The 21,675-nt window shown below is 47.5% G+C and overlaps 1 protein-coding gene across 5 annotated transcripts in view; it reads right to left on the minus strand.

The window, feature by feature from the left end:
- Nucleotides 1-585: 585 nt before the first annotated feature.
- The window catches only part of NSF (N-ethylmaleimide sensitive factor, vesicle fusing ATPase), a 79,128-nt gene continuing 58,038 nt past the window's right edge, over nt 586-21,675 (minus strand). Inside the window, exons 16-21 of one of the 5 annotated variants that reach the window (XM_033169374.1) lie at nt 20,863-20,929; nt 19,527-19,606; nt 10,521-10,655; nt 8,842-8,955; nt 4,674-4,729; nt 586-2,928 (exon numbers count right to left, since the gene is read on the minus strand). In XM_033169374.1, coding sequence (XP_033025265.1) covers nt 2,913-2,928; nt 4,674-4,729; nt 8,842-8,955; nt 10,521-10,655; nt 19,527-19,606; nt 20,863-20,929 — 468 coding nt within the window. In that variant the 3' untranslated portion in view covers nt 586-2,912. Of the gene's footprint in view, nt 3,080-3,950; nt 4,120-4,644; nt 4,730-8,841; nt 8,956-10,520; nt 10,656-19,526; nt 19,607-20,862; nt 20,930-21,675 lie in introns of those variants that run through there. The other 4 variants (XM_033169375.1, XM_033169377.1, XM_033169376.1 and 1 more) reach the window with 4 other exon arrangements.

A 21,675-nucleotide genomic window follows, 5' to 3' on the forward strand; every position in this document is an offset into this window, starting at 1 on the left:
ACAAATCCTAGAATCCTGGCCTTCTGCTCCTCATCTGGTTGACTGAGCAGGACCCTCTGCATCTCTGGCATCAATGGTACCCAACCTTGAGAATGTACCCTCCAGGTACTGCTTCCATATACAGTCGTACCTTGGATCTCGAACGCCTTGGTTCCCAAACAAATCGGCTCCCTGACAATCGAAACCCAGAAGTGAGTGTTCTGGTTTCCAAAAAATTTTTGGAAGCCGAACGCCCGTCGCGACTTCCGACTGGCAGCAGGAGCTTCCTGCAGCCAATCAGAAGCTGTGCTTTGGTTTTGAATGCTTTGGAAGTCGAATGGACTTCCGGAACGGATTCCATTCAACTTCCGAGGTGCGACTGTACACGTGCGCTTCTCCTACCCTCCCAACTTTTCTCCGATGAAAATAGGGACACTCTCAAGCCACATATCTGCTGAACGAAGATCTGGCCTTTAAAGCTTCACGTTGCAACAAGCTAGTTCAAACCTTTCTGTGGCACTGCTGAGTCTTTGATTGGGCAGACATTCCAAGGAGAGCCGAATGACTCGCTCATCTGCCGCGCCATTCACAAACCACCCGAAAACCTGAGTATCTGTGCCTTTTTATTGCATCAGTTCACCTGCATTTTAAACATACAATCAATCGATATATACATATATATTTGTATTTTTTCTCTCTCTCTGAATATAGCTTTGGACAAAAAAAGAAGAAAAAAACCCCACAATAAAAATGTTTTACATCATTTGGTTCCAAGACGTTACGTTAAATACAACATGTGTGTTTCCCTTTCACTGGAAGATGAAAGAAGGTGGAGAGAGGAGAAGGTTGTTGAGATTTGGGCCGGGGGGGAGGGGTAGAGGCAAAAGTGCAGCTGGAAACAGAGCAATCGCACAACTGAAGAGGGGATTTTACAGCTCCACCAGGGATTCACATAATCCTCAACACTAATAACAGGGGGGAAAGAAGAAACTAAAAAAAGAGGATAAAGCTGCTAACCCACGTTATAATAAATGCATCCATTGTGATTCAAGTACACTGCAGCAACTTCTAACACAACTGTTTTCCTTTTGCTGCACAGGGTGGAAGGGAGTCAAGTGTCATTTTCATCTGCCTGATTGTAGCAACTTGGGAGAGGCGGGGAATGAGGACCCCATCAGTGATATATAGGGGGGGGGGGGCGTTTCCAGCAAGATGGCAGATCGGTCCAGCCACTCACTTGCATTGCGGATGAGGTGGAGGAAGATTATTCAGGGCCATTAAACCACCTGTATTTCTACGGAGCAGTGTTAAGAGCCGATTCAGAGGAAGCAGAACCTCCGTAATTAGTTCCTTACCCTCCTGTCCCTATGGGCTTAGCAGAACTCAGCACTATTCACCCCTCTCGGGTAGTTTCCTCACTCCCAAACCAGCTGGGCAATTGCTGCCGATACAATGGGGAAACTTCTCAATGGAACGGGCAGGATCCAGGTGGCAAGTTCTGCAATAAAACGCAGCCAGGCGGTGGCGATAGGTGGAACAGCTCATCTGGCTCTAACGTAAACAAGCGCGACGCTGCTCGGGGCCAGCTGCTTGGTGGTTTCCCAAGAGCAAATGGGACTATTGGTTCACTCTTGCAGTTCACTACAGCAAAGGAAGCCTCTCTGGAAGAAGCATAATAGCTTTCCGCCCTTGTGATGCAACTACTCTGAAAAGCGAGAAGCTGAGAGCAGAGACCAAGGTGTCTGATTGTTACCTAGGAAGATCACTATGAGCTCATGCCTATGGCAACCACGTACGGAAGAAAATGCACATCAGACCTCCTGCGATAGATCTGTGGGTCATCACAAGGGGCCAGACTCCAGCGAGGAAGGGCACTGCAACAGAAAGCTGCAGAATGCAACCACATATGGAAGAAAGTGCACATCAGACCTCCTGCGATAGATCTGTGGGTCATCACAAGGGCCAAGACTCCAGCGAGGAAGGGCACTGCAACAGAAAGCTGCAGGCTGTTTTCAAACTTTTGCAGCTGTCTACATCTATGGGTGGGACCACGCCTGTTTTATAGGAAACCATTAGTGAAGGGACAGCCCATGCAGGGGGACTACAACTGCCATCAGCCCCAGCCGGCATGATCAATGGTCAGGGGTGATGGGAGCTGAAGTCCAATAGAATCAGGGTAGCCCTGCGCTGTCTACTCCTGCCTTAATACACTGAAGTCCGGCTGGGTTCTGCCACGCCCAGTGGGCAATGGCCACTGGGAATTAACTAGCCGGAGCCACTGCTAATGTTGTCGAGCCTCTGAAGGGTGCAGCCACCACTGTCCCTCTTTCCTAAAATCCAAGAAGAAAACTCTCTCTGGATCCTGGTCTTGTGATGAACACTTCATTCACCGTTTTGCCGTGGGACGAGTCTGAAGCTCCACAGTGCGGTATTGGCCCACAAGGACCAAACCGCTTGTGTGCATGTGTGGGAGAAAGGGGGAACTTGGGGTACCACCAGCTTTAAGAAGGGCCATACACGGGTCTGGAATGAGGAGGACTTCCCTGTGTTTGGGGCCTTTGGGGCTACCACCAGCTTGCGCATTAACATGGACAGGTCTGCATGGGGCACGTTTATTTTCCTCCCCCTGTGCGCCAAAACCAAGTGAGCAGGTGCGGCAGGCAGCATAATACGAAAGCAGTTACTCTAGATAAGAGTGTTTTGATTTGCCACGAGACACCAGGATATTGAGGACAATAGATAACAAAGGGTGGAGTGTTCGGCTGCATCCGACATGCAAAGAGGAGGGATGAGGGGAGGCCGAACGTTAGGCTCTTGTCCAGACACACCACACGGAAGAGGAGGAGGAGAAGGAGGAGGTCCTGGCCGGGGTGGGCTCTTCCTTGGCTTCTTCCCCAGCCACCGGCTTCTGCCCAAGGCTCCGGTCTTCACTCTTAGTCCAGCGGGCTACTGCAAAGAAAAAGAGGGCAACCGGTTCCACAAGGGGCGGGCATATCTTGGGGGAAGGGATGATGAGTGGCACACACAGCTGGGCATCCAGAGATGGGAAGCGCATGCGGAGTCACATAGATGGCTGGGCATCAGGCATTAATCCTCGAAGCTGCAAAAAGAAAGAGGGTCAAGGCGCTCTCACTCTGCACTGGACCAGGCTGAGGGGAAACAGCACAGCCCGCAAAGCAGACGACGCATATGCTGCCTTTAGCAGAATCTCTCTTGCGCTATCTCACCCTGGAGAGGTACAGAATCGGGTCCGAATCTAAACCAGGGGTCTGCGGGAACTCCTCCCTTGAACCCACGAAGCCGCATGTGAACGCATTTGCCTACGCCTCTCTCCTAGCCCCTTATGGGAGCTCTTCCAGGCACCACCGCTTCTGCTGTGGAAGAGCTAAATCTACAGACTGTAAATTCCCCTCCATCGGAACCTCCCTCCATGTGACGGAGGAAGGGGTCTAGTTCTGCTTCCTCCTTGGTGGGCTGCTTTTCTATGTGCAGGGGGTCTGAACACAACCATCCCCTCCACAATTGCAATCTGAAACAGAGCAGAGCAGGAGGAACGGTGCTTTCTTTTTTTTTGGTAACATGCTGCTCAGCTTGCAGAATTTAATCTTTAGTTTCAGCTTGCTGGTGACCCAGCTTAGTGGCCAGGGGTTCGGATATAAGGCAGTGCATCAGCGGCTCTTAGCCGCTCAGGCTCAAAGTGCCTTCCCTCACAATGATGTCAAAGCCAAGCCAAAAAACGTATGAAAACAAGGGGCTTTGTGGGGGGTCAGAAAGTACGGCTGTACAGAAAGGATAAATGACACGGCACTGGCTATCAGCTTCCGGGCCCAATTCAAAGTGTGCTGGTTTTGACCTACAAAGCCTTAAGCGGCTCAGGACTGCAATACCTCAAGGACCGCTTCTTTCCATATGAACCTACCGGGACCCTGAGATCATCTTCCGAGGCCCTCCTTCGTGTGCCTCCTCCTCGAGAGGTCCGGAGGGTGGCAACATAAGAACGGGGCCTTCTATGCAGTGGCTCCCCATTTGTGGAATGCTCTCCCCAGGGAGGTTTGCCGGGCGCTTTCAATATACACCTTCAGGTGCCAGGCGAAAACGTTCCTCTTCAACCGGGCCTTGGGCTGATTGACATCCAATGCCCTTTTAAAATGTGTTGGAGAGGAGGGGAATTATTGGGTTATTCTTGTTTTTGTTTTTATTATGTATTGTTTGTTTTTATACCGTGATTTTATGTTGTGAGCACCCTGAGGCCTGCAGGTATAGGGCGGTATACACATTTGAATAATAATAATAATAATAATAATAATAATAATAATAATAATAATAATATGGTTCCTATGCAAGCTTGAGCCACAAAACTCCCTCCCTTTTTACATACATCCATTCATATATATATGAATGGATGCAACACATTTTCGCACACACTCATGTCGGTGGTGAATAAGCAAAATGTTGAAATAAGAAGAAAAAGGCCAAACCTCCAAAGTATGCTGATGCAGGAATGGAGTGATTTAAACAGCCACCAAGGACGAAGATGAACCTTCTTTTCTTTTTGTAAAACCAAGGCTTACAAAAAGAACTCTTGCTAAAATTCTGGCCTGGGCCAATGGCACATGGCGAGTTCGTAAGCATGCATGCAGATTAGGCAAGAATAAGCGGACACACCCCTGTCAGATGCTCTCACTGTCACTTACGCTCCTTCTTCTCTTAGAAGTGCCAGGAATTTTCGCACACGGTACTCGGGCTCCATCTTCGCAAGTTCAAAGGGAAGACACAAAGAGAGACACAAAATCAAGCAGTGAACCACAGCAAGCTCACCTATGCTGAAGGGACAAGGAGCAGGTGAGGGCAGTCGGGGCTGAACCAATTCAAAACTGTCTCATTATTTATTCTTTGAACTTGGGACTCCCCGGTTCTTGGTTAAAAAAAAAAGGTAAAGGAGCCCTGGATGGTTAAGTCCAGTCAAAGGCGACTATGGGGTTGCAGCGCTCATCTCGCTTTCAGGCCGAGGGAGCCGGTGTTTGTCCACAGACAGCTTTCCGGGTCATGTGGCCAGCATGACTAAACCGCTTCTGGCGCAACAGAACACCGTGACGGAAGCCAGAGCGCATGGAAATGCCGTTTACCTTCCCGCCACAGTGGTACCTATTTATCTACTTGCACTGGCGTGCTTTTGAAGTGGTAGGTTGGCAGGAGCTGGGACTGAGCAACGGGAGCTCACTCCGTCGCGGGGATCCTTTACCTTTTACCTCGCCCTGGTTCTAGCTGAACAGTTATAACCATTACACCGCGCTGCCTCTCTTGAAACTCAAGTTTGTATTCTGCGGTTCTTTGCACAAGCCTGGAAATTTGCACAGGGCACAATTTAGCACCCCGAGATGCTGAAGGGCCTGAGAAGTGTGGAGGCAATGCATGGCAAAACCTTGAAAGACAGAGGAAGGGAAGGTGTGAGGTGTGATTTTTCAAATTCCCCTCAAATATGGAGTCTGCAGGGAATCTCTACTAAACCTGTGTTTTGTCAGTGGAAAGCAAGCAGCCCCTTACAAATAATGCTGAACGCTTCTGAATGAGTGTTTAGCACGTCAACATTTCAAAGGGTTGCAGCCTCCTTCAGAAACCCAGTTGATCAGACCCATTTTTTTTAGGTGCCAGTAAGTGACTGAATTTTTGCACCCCAGTGAGGAGGAGGGAAACTTAGCATGAGGGGTCGTTCCCCCCCATTAACACCCTCAAACTAATCCAAGGGGTTCTTGCAACAGCCTATTTAAAAAGTTTTGTAATTTTTCACTTTGGAAAAACGTAAGGAATCTAACATCTGCAGGTGATCTTAAAAAAAAAAAAAAGTGTTCCAATACACATGGTGCTATAAATTTGGGGTCTGAAATTCTGACCCAGATATGAAATTCAAGATTGGTTGTGTGATTATTTAGAAGCCACATTTTAATGCAAGCTATCAACTTGTGGGTGGTATGAGCAGGCAGGATAGTAGTCAATGGCTTTTTCTGATAAACCGATTTGTAGTAAATATTATGGCCAGCATGCAAAGAGCCACAAAACCAGTTCCACTTGCCCGAGAGGACTTGGGGCTCCCATTTTTTTAAAATTGCAGTGCTCAACCCCATTATCACCAGCCCTTTAAGTCAACATGTTTTTGAAGCTGGGGGGAGCTTTCAAAAACAGATTGTCCCAGTCCTTGGGAGCCCTTCGGATCCTGCGACTTGAGTTTAAGGATTTTGCTGCTCTCGTTTCTGAGAATGCCAACCCAAAGTCTGTGGCGAAGGAGGATGAGGTGGGAGAGAAGCCGCTAAACACCCCAAAGTAGTCACTCTTTTTTTGGAGATGTACTCACTCTTCACTGGTGGGGAATACCCCAAAATAGGACAATGTTGCCGTCAGGCTCGGTTTATTAAGTTTCCTGGGTCATCTGTCTGGGCAGGGGCAGAAGAAACAATGGCAAACTGGACGGACCATTGATATCACCTGCTATGTGAGTTATTTTGGCTGCTGTGCACCAGCTGTGGCTCCAAATATAACAAAACAACTTTCCTCCTTCTTGTCAGTGCAGAAAAAAGCATGCTTCTTTCCCTGTCCCCTAAAGCCCCTCAAAAATATCCCAACCACAAGGGGTGCAAACTTAATTTGGTCTTGTTTCAAGTCCAGTTTTGAAATGCTACCTCATTGGAAGTGGTATACGCAGGCTTCTGAACATATTCTAGGAGTAGCAGGGAAAGTCGAAGGCCACCTGCCTTCCGGGAATAAACACCTCCACCACTAGGCAATTGCAGCTGCAAGGAACGTGCGATACAATTTGACTCCGTCTCTTGCCTTCATTCAGATCCCTTCTTCTCTCACAATGCCACTGTCCCACCTCTGAAACATTGCATACTGGAAATACAAGGCCCTAAACTTCAAATCCTGCCGCCCGCCACCCTGCTGCTAAAAGATAAATATTTTTTTGGATGCACGTCCGCAATTCTAATCCAACAGGAACTTTAAAAAGCACCCAGTAAAGGGTGAAATTGGCCGTAACCTTGCAGATCTCTGCCCATTATATACACTTTAATAGGTGTGAGCAATAACTTACTGACTTTTGCCTGTAGGTATGGAATTAAAGAGTCAAGGGGAAGAGAGAGGGGGGAAAGTAATCTAGATAAATGACTCTGTACCCTCGGGTGACATCCAGTCGGAGCAGATCCCCAGCCCTGTGCAAGTTTCAACAGAATCGCAGAGAACGAGCCACACGGGAGGGAAGGGGCGGGGGATGGGTTCAACACATTGCCGAACTGCTTGCCTCTTGGCTTGCGCCTGGAAGCCTGTCCCAGGAAGGTGCAAGGAATCTCTTCATTTAGCCGCACCTGAAGACAGGGCCCGGTCCCAGGAGGGTACAGAGGCATTGCCGGCGGGTGACTGAGGGCACCATACGCCGGGATAGCCTCCCCTGTGAGCTCCCATCAAAGTTAGAACAGAAGGCAAAAAATCGCAACTCCCGGGAGTCCGCAAAAGACTCAGACCAGGGGTGGTGCTGTACACGGCGAGAATATAAACATATGAAGCTACTGGTCCATCACGCCCAGGTTTGTTGGCTCCTGCAAGCTGCAGATCTGCAAGCAGAGATCTTTCCCTGCTGCCAGAGATCCCTTAGCCGGAGAAGCCAAGGTGTGAACCTGAAATTATGACTTTTTTGTATTGGATCAAATTGTCATTAGGTGTGTGATCTTTGCTGTCTATTTAAGCTGTTTCTTCAGCTTGCAAAGCACCTTGTAATTTCGAAAGGCGGCATAGAAATTAAAAGTGAAATGAAATTGGGCGTATGCAAAAGCACAAGCTTTATCACTGAACCCCTGAGCCCGCCACCCCAAGTAAGAACTGCTTGCTGGGCCAGGCTAAAGTTCAATATTCTGAACTCCAACAGTGGCTAACTAGATGCTTTGCACGAATTTGGCCATGATGGATAGCCTTTCCCTGTTATACTGCTTCTATATACGAACAGTTCCATCCAGCTGTTGTTAAAGCAGCCATCGGTATACCTATCCTCTGCTGATATTTATCAGAGATGGGGAACCTGCAGCCCTACAGATGCTGCTGGAATGCAATTCCCACCATTCCAGAACATTGGTTACGTCAGCTGGGGCTGATGGGAGTCGAAATCCAGCAACGTTCAGAGAGTTGCAGGTTCCCCATCTTACATATATATGTCTAGTGACGGGGAGGGAAAACAATTTGTGTTTTATCCAAAGCAGTGCTAAGTAACTTGGTCCATCAATGCAAGGAGTTTTGCTTGCCCTTGTAAATCTTCTCTAGGGGTTCCTCCACAGCAGATTTGAAGCGGTGAGGCAGAGGGAGTTCCGCTCTGCAAGAAGCAATCCTTGCATCGAGAGGATGTGTTAATTTGGACACCAGCCTTTTCACACAAGTTATTATTTTGCAAAGCTGTCGTCTAGCTGCGGCTCCAGCTGCTTTTGAAATGCTACAACAAGAGAGCCAAAAACCCGCTAAGGAAATCTTCCTGTTCCGACGTTACAGAAAAACGCAAGGGAGTGGCAAATCCGGCCTGTCCTCCATGGTCAATTTGCCCATCTAATTTGCAGCGAAGAAAAAATGTGCACAAACTAGATGACAAGTTCTTGGACAGGGTCTGAAATTTTTAAACCGTTAAATCGTGGCTAGGAAGCAAACCCTGCAGTATATGCTGCTCTTTTTTTTTAGCTTAATCATTACTGACATTTTAATGTGCGGGTGTTCAGGTTGTCAAGAGCTTTGAGCCCTTGGGAGTTGAGAGAGGCAAAACCAAGTGGGTGTCTTATTACCCCACAGCTAATCCAGTTCCAGACTCTGGCTTGACCAGAGGGCAAGGGACCTTACCTGCATTGACATCTCAATCAACATCAGAAGCTTCTTGATGCCAATCCAGACCTTCCTCCCTTTGACGTTCTGGGCAATGGTGGAACGTTCCTTGTCTTTAAAGCTGCCCAGGAGCTGCGAGGGGACAGAAGAGGGAAGCCGGCTGTGTTAAGAAAAGCCCAGCACCTTGTCTAACAAGCAAGTAGGACAGGTAACATTGGCAGGATGCTACACGCTGCTACAGAACTTGAAACTGATCCTCCATGCACCAAATTCTCCATTGCAGAGCTTCTTACTTCACTGAGTGGCAATGTTGTAAAGGATCTGTCTACTGATCAAGTGCACAGGTATCGGATCACACAGGCCATAAGGACAGGGAAATTGGTCCAGTACAGCATCAGGTGGGAACAGAAGAGGACCTGGGCCACAAGGAAACTCCTCTCCTGCCCCTAAATCAGGAGCTTCTTCTGTGCAATCCACATGCCAAAGGTTAACCAGCTTGCCTCTTAATATTTACAACTTCCTCACAGACCAAAGCAGCTCCCAGCAGCAGAGCAGAGCAAAGCAATTTGGGGGGCAGGTCTGTGTGTTGCAGAAGAATCGGGGCCACTAGCCACTCCCACAGCTACGAGTACAGGAGCTGTGCCTCTGCTCCCCACAATTTTTCTCTCCGCAGATTCGGCGGGTGACCTACGGGGGGAAGGTTTCTGTACTCCCCCTTAGGTGCTGCCATTAAATCGAACAGTTTTATTACTGCAGAATGCCCATCATGGTATGTAGTCCTTAGAAGACTATCTGGAGAGGCTCCGCATAATGAACAGGGGTAGGTTTTTGAAGGGGAGGGTTGCTTCCCCCCCCAAAAAAAACGAAATAGCAAATGATTCCAGATTCCGCAGCTAGAACCCAGAACTTGGAAGTAAACTGTAAAGGACAAGGGCTCTGTTTGCTATATAGGAGACATGCTTCTTTTAAGATCGAGTGTGTCACCCACAGTTTTTATAAGTACTTGTATTTAAAGATCACATACATCTGAATGCTGATTTGCTAATTAGGGGCACTTTTTAGTCTGCCATCAATTAATTGATTAAAAGTCACAGTCCTGGTACTCATTGTTCTGTTCTTAACAGTTTCATTTCAGGTTATATAAACCTAAGTTTGTCTTCATGTCTCCTTATGTTCATATAGCTGAGAGATTGGCATTCCTTTACAAGTAGTAGCAAAGCTGATTTATCGATTCCTTCCCCCCCACCCCCCAGGTTCCAGAGCCATGGTGTTATATAGCACAGTTCTCCAATATTTTGCAAAACCAGCTTGGACCTTTTTTTGGGTGTGGGTGTGCTGGAGACTCATGCACAATCGCAGACCAGGAAGGAAAAACAGGAGTCAAAGTCCCGGGGCTGGGAGATTGGGCATTAACAAATCAGACCAAGTAAATGCCCCAAAAACATTTGGTAATGGTTCAGGAGATGGTTTACCCAACCAGACCGTGATGGGAGATAAATGTATTGCCAATTCCCCCCTCTTCCCTTCTCCATACCAGGATGAATACTGAAATGTTCACGCCACAACTCCACAGCAGGCTTTCGGGCCTACTGCAGGCAGTAGCCAGGGACTCAACTACTCAGCTTGCCCAAAAGCCCCAAAGAAATTGAGCTCCTCTCTCAGCTCCCTTCCCCAGCCCTTCCCAATTGCCTCCTGACCTCGAGGGCTTCCATGAGATGGTCTCCTGAAGCAATATTAGGAACATGGATAGTTGTGCTGAAAGCATCCAGCATCTCCATCTCCTGTAGGACATCCTTGCGACTGGTGGTCCCAATGATCAAGATCTTACGACCCTGGACATTTGAAAAGAGCACGAGGAGAGAGAAGGGGGGAAAATTCATGAGGAAGTCATTGTTATTGTATTACCGGATAGGCGTTTTAGACATTTAGCATTATACATTGTTTTAAATTTTCCTGCTTTTAACTTTTCAACTGTTGCATTTTATCTTGCTAAGTAGCTTTGAGACCTTTTGGTAAACCCCAACTAACAAATGCAATTATTTATTTATTGTTGTTGTTGTTGTTTTTATTAGTAATAGTAATAAATGGCCTAGACTTCCATTTCTAATAGGAGCCTGCCAGAGACCTACAAAAATGTTGAAGGAGGATGGATATGAAGGCAACAACCACCCAGCCATAGTTTGCGCTTATTTACATTTATTTCCAAGTACTGTATTTTGAAACTGCTCTTCACTGAACATTTCCATACACAGCCTATGCATGCCTGTAGCGCAGCTTGTATTAACCTTTAATAGCAAGAAAAGTGGCCGCACTCTGTTGCCTATGAGGTTCCCCAACAGCCACAGAAAGACAAAATATTGGTTGTTCTTGCGTAGAAAAACCAGAGACTGGGACATAATAATAATAATAATAATAATAATAATAATAATAATAATAATAATAATAAAATTTTATTTATGCCCCACCCTTCCCAGCCAAAAACCGGGCTCAGGGCGGCTAACACTAATTAAAATCACAGCAAAAACATAAAAACAATCAATTTAAAATACAAATTTAAAAATTCAAAATTAAAACTGCAGTCTCATTTTCAAATAGCCCACCAATAAAAGAATGAAGCATAAATATCAAACAGAAACCAACCCAAAGGCCAGGTGGAACAGCTCCGTCTTGCAGGCCCTCCGGAAAGATGCCAAATCCCACAGGGCCCTGGTCTCTTGTGATAGACTGTTCCACCAAGTCGGGGCCAATACTGAGAAAGCCCTGGCCCTAGTTGAGGCCAAACTAGCATCTCTGTTGCTCGGGACCTCCAAAAGATTATTATTTGAGGACCTTAAGGTCCTACACGGGACATACCAGGAGAGGCAGTCCCTTAGGTACGAGTCCCTTAGGTACGAGGGTCCTAAGACCTAGCACACACAAAGGGCTAAAAATGTTGAAGCTTTTCTCTAAACCAGGGGTAGGCAACCTTTTTGAGCCGTGGGCCGGCCCACCGGCCCTAGACATTGTGGTGGGCCAGATTTTTTTTTTGGGGGGGGGTTAACGAATTCCTATGCACACTGCAGCAGCGGCAACAGAGGAAGCTCCGGCGAGGGGGCTGCAGCACTCGCCCTGCAGCTGGAGCTTCGGCTCCTGTGTTGGGCTGGCGGCGGCAGCAGAGTCAGGAGGAAGCTCTGGTGGGGGGCTGGAGCGCTCGCCCTGTGGCTGGGGCTTCGGCTCCTGTGCCTGGCTGGCGGCTGCAGCGGCAGCAGAGGAGGAGGAGGCACAGGCCACGGCGGCACAGGAGGCGGCGGCAAGCAGCAGGCTCCGGCATGGGCTGCTCAGCTGCAAATGGCGCTGAGCCAGCTCAGCCCAGCCCCCTTCCTCCTCTCGGCCACGCGCAGCCGCCCACCCATTGGCCGGGGCCTCAATCCTTTGCGGGCGATTGGCCTATGGCTGCACTGGGAGGAGGTAGGGAGGAGGTTCTGCTGCAGTGAGGGGGGGGAATGGCGCTAAAAAATAAAATGGTGCCGAATTTTGGGGGGGAGGGGAATGTGCAGAACCCCCACGCCGATCCACGGAACTGCTATGGGCCGGTTCCAGGAGGCTCATGGGCCGGATCCAGCCCATGGGCCGTAGGTTGCCGACCTCTGCTCTAAACTCTATCAGTTCCTGATCCTGAAACACATATACTTTCCCCTCAGTGAGACATTTAGAGCAGTGTTTTTCAACCTTTTTTGGGCAAAGGCACACTTGTTTCATGAAAAAAATCACGACGCACACCACCATTAGAAAATGTAAAAAAAATTAACTCTGTGCATATATTGACTATATATAAAGTAATTCTCTTGAATAGGAATCAAATAAACACAAATCTTTCGAATTTTTCAATTTTTCCCACGGAACACCAGGCAACATCTCGCGGCACACTAGTGTGCCGCGGAACAGTGGTTGAAAAACACTGATTTAGAGGACTAAGTTGGAGATCATAGGCCATAACCCAAGAGAAGTCCATGCCTCTGCTTGAAAGATCTCGAAGGGAACCCAGTAAATAATGAAAGAAGTGCAGCCTTCTCACAAATCAATTTCCTTCCTGTTTCTCAAGAGGAGCCCAGCACCTGAGCTACGACTTTGGCAAGTTCTCCTACCCATTATACACCCAGGATAATGGGAAAACATCCGAACGAGAAACAGCCTTGCTGAAAAGCTGAAAGCCATAAAAAGAGATCACTGCGACGAGAGATGAAGCCCACCCGTGCAACGAGGCAGCAGTGCCAGCTGGAAGGAAGGTCGCAGAGTTTAAATGTGCCCGCTGGTGAGCTGGATTATCAAACGCTTGCTGAAAAATGTCGAGAGTGGGTTGTCAGGCACGCCCTTCATCCAAACGGGGAACGTGCTCAGTAAAACATTACAGTGGTATCTCGGGTTACAGACGCTTCAGGTTACAGACTCCACTAACCCAGAAATAGTACCTCGGGTTGAGAACTTTGCTTCAGGATGAGAACAGAAATCGTGCGGCAGCAGCGGGAGGCCGCATTAGCTAAAGTGGTACCTCAGGTTAAGAACAGTTTCAGGTTAAGAACGGACCTCCAGAACGAATTAAGTTCTTAACCCGAGGTACCACTGTACATTATTAGAATTGCTCTGTGGTCCAACTCACACAGGATCGTAAGCCCGTCCTCTTTCCCCATGGAAAAAAAAGGTGAAATGAAGGAGCCAATCTAAACCTTTGGGGATAAAGAACTGGGAACCTCAGCCAGCAGCCTTTGCTGCCAAACAGTAGGTGCAATCTTCGGGAGACAGGTGAGAGGCAGGCAGGTGGAGAGGGCTAAGCAACTTTCAGACGCATACATGTTTCATCAAGGCAGGGGAAACAGTGGGGCAGGCAGTAGTTACACACTTTCCTTTGCCTGCCTGTTCTTTCCTGTGACTGACAGGAGCCTATTTATGGCAAAAAAATTGTGGGGTTCTCTAGACTCCCGCCCCCCTTTATAAAAAAAAAATCAACCCTAATGATCAGATTTTAAGTACGGCACAGTTGTCCTAAATCAGGGGTCAGCAAACTTTTTCAGCAGGGGGCCGGTCCACTGTCCCTCAGACCTGGGGGGGGGGGCTGGACTATATGGGGGGATGAACAAATTCCTATGACCCACAAATAACCCAGAGATGCATTTTAAATAAAAGGACACATTCTACTCGTGTAAAAACATACTGATTCCTGGACCGTCCGCGGGCCGGATTGAGAAGGCAATTGGGCCAGATCTGGCCCCTGGGCCTTAGTTTGCCTACCCATGTCCAAAATGCTCTGCTGAGGTTCGCCCTCCGTCCCTCCATAAGCAAGCCACAGCAGTTCATGCAGAAATTGTGACCAGGCTACAGGAGATTTGGGATAGATGCAGGAAAACCTTTTACGTTAGCATATCTCCCATTGCCCTTTACACGTTGGGGTCTAGATTTCAACCCAAGACACTTGTTTCAAGAGCCTTATTCTTAATCATCATTTGCTGAACTTTTATACAGCCCTTCATCTGGAGATCGGACGTAAAAATACAAATATAAAATCACAAAGAACTCGGTACTACCTTCTGTACGGACTGGGTTAAAGAGGGTCAAATTAGCTGTGACAGGGCTGGAAGAAATTGGCTCCCCCCCCCACCCCAAACTGCTCCCTCCCCCCCCCCTTTAAAGTATCTTCAAATTAGAGAGTTTGCTTTTCAAGTGATTGGACAGGAAGTGGCCTGGGGCAAGCTGGAACACTTTCTAGTTTGGAATATATACAGATTTAAAAATCCAAGGCAGCATTACCCTAAATATAACAAATCAAACTGCACGAAAAACAATAACTTTTACAGTTGCATCTACTCTGTGGGGAAAGTGATAGCAGCTAAGGGTAACATGGACCGTTGAAGCTTATGTTCGAACTGTGGAAGGAGAACAGGTGATTCTATTTATTGTTGGCGGTCTTATGAAGAGGCCAAAAAGTACTGGAAATAATTTTGAGGAGCAACGCTTCGTATTACAGTGGCAGCTAAATTACTATAGACTAAGTACTGGCAGAACAAATAAACAGAAATGATATATTAAACAGAGACCTAGGAGCATTTAGCCAATTAACATGTCCCATCTGGGTTCATCAAAGAGCACGTAGCACAAATAGTTTTGAAACACGAGTGGAAACGCCAGGGGAAAAAATACCATAGTTGATCATCCTTTTCCTTCGATATAGCATGGTTTAGCTTCTTCTTTTTTTTGCTTTTGGCATTTCCAATATCGGTTTCTAGATTTCACAGGCTTATCAACGTCCTGTTAGATTCCGAACAGGATTACAAGTTCGTAGGCAATGTCTATGCGCTGAATGCTGAGGCCAGCGTTTCAACCGGGAAACAGCTCCTGCGGAACTTCAGATTTCCTGGCAACAGCTTATTTCAAAACGCAGGTCTAGAGAGTGCTGCTTTTCCAGACACAGAAGCCCGCAAGTCTGTTGCAAAGGACTGCAGGGTAACTTTAACTGCGAGGACCGCAGCAGAATTTAAAGTGAGCGGACCCTACGGGAAGGAAGCAGTTAAAGGTCGGACCTAACACAGTTTTTGTTTAGTTTTTCAAAGATACATGCAAATGCAGCTTTTGGGGGGGGACGGGACGACACCCTTAGCATCTCCAAGGTCCTTAGATGGACTGCCGCTGCACTAAAACTTTGGACTGACTCAATGACGCCATTCCTCATTTCTTCCCTCTGCCTCCCTTGCAGGGGCAAAGCTGGGGAAGAAGTCTTAAGCAGGCCTTTCTAGGGAGCACCCCCCACCACCACCACCACCCAAAAGAGTCCACCGGACTTCTTATAACACTGACCAAATTGTCTGTCCAGCTTAAGGACAGCTTTAGGGGGGTGGGGGAGAGATACCGCAAGGGGCTTTCACCCTCCAAGCCCAATTGTTAGCTTTTTCAGAGGAACCAGCAGGGAACCACATGTGAACCCTCCATGGGGTTCCCGAGCGTCCAATGCCTTGTGTGACTCTGCATGTAGATGAAGCGAGCCTCTCGGTTTGGCGAGGTGCTGCTTCTCCGTTCTCAGAGAAACCTTTTTCTCTCTGGCTTGGCTCCCCGCTGAGGCAACGCTTTTCAGTCCCCTCTCCCTCTCCCCTCTCCCCCCCCCCCCCGCCGCAACCATTCCTCCCCCTCGACAATCTCTTCTCCTCGCAAAAACCCAGGGAAACCTGACTGAAATAAAAGAGCAGGGAGAAAGGAAGAGTTTTATTTGATTCCCTTTCATTTCATAACAGCTTTGAAACAAAACACATTTTTAAAAGAACAACCCAAATTGGTCACGTTTTAAATTCTCCTTGGACTATTCATAACATATCAATAGACGTGGCATTGTATCGTATGTTGCATCCTTGCCTTATATCGTAACACTTTGCAGGTTAGGGGAAACGGGACAGAATATGGGGTTGCCAGGTTCCCAAAAAATGGCTTTTCACCGAATGTTTGCAAAGCTGAAGAATCCCAGGAAGTCTGGGTTCTTTGCAAGCTGCAATACAGTGGTACCTCGGGTTACGAACTTAATTCGTTCCAGGGGTCCGTTCTTAACATGAAACCGTTCTTAACCTGAGGTACCACTTTAGCTAATATGGACTCCTGCTGCCACTGCCGCGCGATTTCCGTTCTCATCCTAAGGTAAAGTTCTCAACCCGAGGTACTACTTCCGGGCTAGCGGAGTCTGTAACCCGAGGTGTTTGTAACCTGAGGTACCACTGTATTCCTAATGAGTTCTGTGGGGGTTAACAAAACGGTTTCTGGAAGGAAAAGAATCTGATTTTATCCCTGTGAGAGAAGTGTGTTGTGGGGGTAGGGGATTTATAGGAAGCTGTAAGGCAGACAGGCTGCATGACTGGCAGGCAACGTGGAATAATAAAACCCAGCCGCTACATACAGAACCGTCTCACATCTCTTGGCACGTGGATCGTGGAAGCAGTCACACCACAAATTAGGCTTTTTTTATTATTCAGCTGGTTTCAGCTGCTTATCAAACAAAAATACCGCATGAAGACTTCCACACGGGAGCTTCACCAGTGACGTGTGGGGAGGTGCCTGGACAAGTGTGCCACCGTGTGGAATAATATACACTTAATTATCCGTCACACCAGTACCTCAACCCTTCCCTTTCAAGGGGCTCAGAGGTGTCTACGTGGGGTTATCCCCATGGTCTCAAGAGCCCAGAGCTTAATAGGAAATAGTCTGGTCAAAGTCAAGCAATTACAGTGGTACCTCAAGATAAGAACTTAATTCGTTCTGGAGGTCCGTTCTTAACCTGAAACTGTTCTTAACCTGAGGTACCATTTTAGCTAATGGGGCTTCCCGCTGCCGCCACCCCACGATTTTAGTTCTCATCCTGAAGCAAAGTTCTTAACCTGAGGTACTATTTCTGGGTTAGTGGAGTCTGTAACCTGAAGCGTCTGTAACCTGAAGCGTCTGTAACCCGAGGTACCACTGTAACACAAACATGGCTGTGCCTGCTCTGATTGGGTTCCTCTTGCACAAACACCTTTCTGCCTGAAAGATGCAAAGGTGAAACTGCCGTCTGATGTCTTTGGTAAGTTTACACACACACACACACACACACACACACACTGCAGGAATGAGCCTTACGGAATCCAAATTCTGTAGGTTCGCTGGCAATGTAATAATAATAATAATAATAATAATAATAATAATAATAATAATATCAGACTTTGCCCTAGAAACTTTGAGTAGCTTACAATCCATGAAGAAGGGCTGTATATGCTGCGATTTGGCAGCTTTGTGGTAGTAAAGGTAAACGGACAACTGTGGGGTTGCGGTGCTCATCTCGCTCTATAGGCTGAGATCATGTACAGCTTCCGGGTCATGTGGCCAGCATGACTAAGCTGCTTCTGGCAAACCAGAGCAGTGCACAGAAACGCCGTTTACCTTCCCACTGGAGCGGTACCTATTTATCTACTTGCACTTTGATGTGCTTTCGAACTGCTAGGTTGGCAGGAGCAGGGACCGAGCAACGGGAGCTCACCCCGTCGTGGGGATTTGAACTGCCGACCTTCTGATTGGCAAGCCCTAGGCTCTGTGGTTTAACCCACAGCGCCACCCGCGTCCCCTTTTGTGCAGAATTAAGTTTACTGAAAATTGCCGCCTTTGCTAAAAAGCCCTCAAGGTTCTAGTTTTTATGGTTGCGATGATACGCTTGAAAGGAGGTGGGTTATTACATCTGCTGAACCTAAGAAACCAGATAGATTTCAATGGCTGAGATAGAGGCTTCAGTGCTCTTCTACTTCCATGAGTAACAAAAGCAGAAGAAACTAAGGAGCATTCAGCCTTTTCTTTTTCTGCTCCAGAGAAGAAAGGCAGAATAAATGGGTGGATTACGCCAAAATGGCACAAACGACCGTAAGAATCAGAAATCAGGAAGACCAGAATTTTAATAAGGAATGGGGGAAATTTATAATTCACCTGAAAAAACATTGTAAACAGTTAAAATCATTATTAAGATCGGAATGGCACTTGTAGTTTAATGGCGAATTTTGGATATAATGGAGATGTAAAAGATTTGGATTATTATAAAAGATGCAGGAGGAAATGACTAACAATAGGGTCCACAAAGGGGAGGAGGGGGAAGTCCAGGAGATTCTTTGGAATCTTCTTTGTGTGATTGTAAAACTTTAATTTGAAAAACCAAATAAATAAATTTAAATTGTAGGCCATATAGCACCTGCTTTGAAAGCTCTAGATGCCACAACCTTCATGTTTGGCTGTAAGACTTCAAGATGGCCCATGGTTGCACCCCAGCTTGGGAGATGTACCAAATCTAAGCTTATCTATACCAACCTTTGCACCCTTTAACCTAAGGGTTCCCGGACAGATCCAGAATACTGCATTCGGAAGCAGTGTCCGGACAGAAATTGATTTTTTTTTTGAGAATTTTCCAAAAAGGCTCAACTTTTTGGGCAAATTCGCAAAAGATTTCTGTCCAGATTTTCACTGTTTGAAATAGGGCAACCCTAATATAGCCCCACCCTTTCATTATATCTTCCACTCTTTTCCGTGTGTGCGTATGTGGCTCTTGCACCAAAGTATGGGAGCTGCAGGAATCTGACTGAGATCCATGAGGGAAGTCCCACTTCCTGCAGAAGACTTAATAATAATAATAATAATAACAACAACAACAACAACAACAACAACAACAACAACAACAACAGAATATTAAAAGCACAATAAAACATCAAACATTAAAAACTTCCCTAAACAGGGCCACCTTCAAAAGTCTTTTAAAAGTAAGATAGTTGTTTATTGCCTTGAAATCTGATGGGAGGGCAGGCGCCACCACCAAGAAGACCCCTCTGCCTGGTTCCCTGTAACCTCACTTCTCAGAGTGAGGCAACTGCCAGAAGGCCCTCGGAGCTGGACCTCAGTGTCCGGGCTGAACGATGGGGGTGGAGACGCTCTTTCAGGTATACTGGGCCGAGGCCGTTTAAGGTTTTAAATTCAGAAAGACTTGCCCTCCTAGTCCGGCAAGGTTTCCCTCATACTGCATGGCCCTCCTGTGCTCAAGGAGAGAAACCCCTGAGCCACCTCAACAGAAGGTATCAAAACCGATAGGCATTTGTGAATGGGTCCTGCTCAGCTTTCCCATTGGCCTTGAATGAGCGCCTCACGCAGTTTGCAAACATTCCGCTCTGCTGCGGGAAAGGGAGACTTACATGAGGCGGCACTTTCTTCAGCAACACCAGAAGAGCCTGCAACACCAGGTTGGAGAACCGTGGGCCAATCGGAACGTAATCTGAAAGAGGAAAGGTGACAAGGCGACTTGCTGAGCTCCAGCCGAGTTCAATTGCGGCTTCAGTTTCAAATGTTGGTGTCTGGGAGTCGGTGCTGCTAAACGCCATGCACTCTTTTCAGGCCTGGGTGGGGCCTGCAAAGACGTAATGCTGGCATTCGGATTGCATGCTGTCCCCCAGTTCTGGGTAGTCCAAAGGGAAAAGGGGCAGTGGAGACAGCAGCAGGGCTGGAAAAAAATTGCAGTCCTCCTGATGTTGTTGGACATAAGGAGGGCCACAGGTTTCTTTCTGCATGTGCTGTAGAGGGAAGAGAGGGACAGGTAGGGCTTATCAAACTGGGAAGGCAGCCCATCGAGGAGAAGGAGAACTCTGATCCTAAATCTCTGCTGCCTTTGGTTGGGCTAAGAAAAGGCTAAGGAATAAACCAGTGCTTCCCAAACTTGGGTCTCTCTCGTACAGTTGGAAGGGACCCCGAGGTTCATCTAGCCCAGACATAGGCAAACTCGTCCTTCCAGGTGTTTTGGGACTACAATTCCCATCATCCCTGACCACTGGTCCTGCTAGCTCAGGATGATGGGAGTTGTAGTCCACAAAAAACCAGCTGGAGACCCAAGTTTGGGAAACACTGAAGTAAACCCTACACAAATCCAGAGTGGGGTCCCTAAGATGGTTGAATGGCGCCTTCCGGCAACTCCTGCAGCCAAGCTGGTGCCAAACGTATCGCCCTGCTTTCCTTTGGACCACATCGGCGAGGCCAAGAGGGGGTGTCTTGTCATCTGGGCAGCCTGGGAGTACAAAATGCCCAGGCTTGCACCCTGGGGAGGTCACATGGGTGCTGTCAAGGCATCAGTTTGACTTCTCCCCTGAGGTGCACCCCATCGTTTCTCGAGGTGGACGGATGCCAACGGCAAAACTCTCCATTTAGTGCCAACCAGCATGGCTGCCAGTCACGGACGATGGGAGTGCAAAACTATATGGAGGCTGCCGGTTCTCTAGCCCTGCTATAAAGGTTTCCATGTCAGATTTGCCCAAGGAAATAAGAGACTGGCTCTTGTCTATGCACAGAGGGCCTTCAACGCTCTTCCCTGGTCTTTGCTTCAACCTGCCCTCAACAACCACCTACTTGAGTAACACACTGCCATCTCTGTCAGGCTCCAATAACAAGAACCCTAGGATGGGGGAAAGGCTACAGAAGGGAAGGCCCTGCCTCGAGAAACACCTCACGCAAGACCCCCTCAGAGTCATCTCCATCTCTCACCTAGGAGTCTTTCAATGTCGTCCACCACAACGCAGCTGAGCTGAGACTTGTAAGCATCTTCAAAGATCTGTTTTTCAGAAAGCGAAAAGTTAATTTTTTTACCTCTTAGCTACAATGACCGTACTTTAAAGGGAGGACGGGACCCATGAAGGGTAGAAATTAAATCCTTAGTTACGAACACATGATTTGATTTATTTATTTGCTTTGAAGGAGCAGACAAAAGCCCAATGCACAGTTGGCGTCCATACAAAACGCAGCGTATTCGAAGGCTGCGGGGAAAAAATTTCTTAGAATGCGAGACAAATTCCAGGAGCAACATCTTGGCAATGGTTGCTGTCCCTGAACAGGCACAGTCAAGCCTGAAGAACAGGTGTTTTGAAGTCTTTTTCTAAAAAACACGGAGATTAATGAAGAAATATCATGCACATTATATATTGCCAGCAATTTTGCTCTCCTCCTCTGGAGAGGTTGCTAGATATTTGGAATTCTTGAAAGGAAATGCCCCCATTTTTCGGAAAAACCAAGCTGCCCCTCTGCTTGTCCGTATTCAGTTCTTTTGAACTACCTCCACCCACCCCACCCCACCCCAGTGCAGATCCTGGTGAAAAGCAATTAAAGAGCAACCATTTCCCCACATTTGGAATTAACTGTGGCTCAGGTGTCTCTGGGGAATATGCGATTTCTAGTGACGGAATGAAGTCAAAATCTTTTCTTTGCCCCATGTATTCGTCCCATTAGGGGACGTTTGCTTCATCTTACTCTCTTTCTGTGAAGGTTCCACATGGATGCAGACAGACTGCATTTTATTTCCTT

The sequence above is a fragment of the Lacerta agilis genome, chromosome 14 (assembly GCF_009819535.1).
Source record: "Lacerta agilis isolate rLacAgi1 chromosome 14, rLacAgi1.pri, whole genome shotgun sequence".
NCBI classification, from domain to species: Eukaryota; Metazoa; Chordata; class Lepidosauria; order Squamata; family Lacertidae; genus Lacerta; species Lacerta agilis.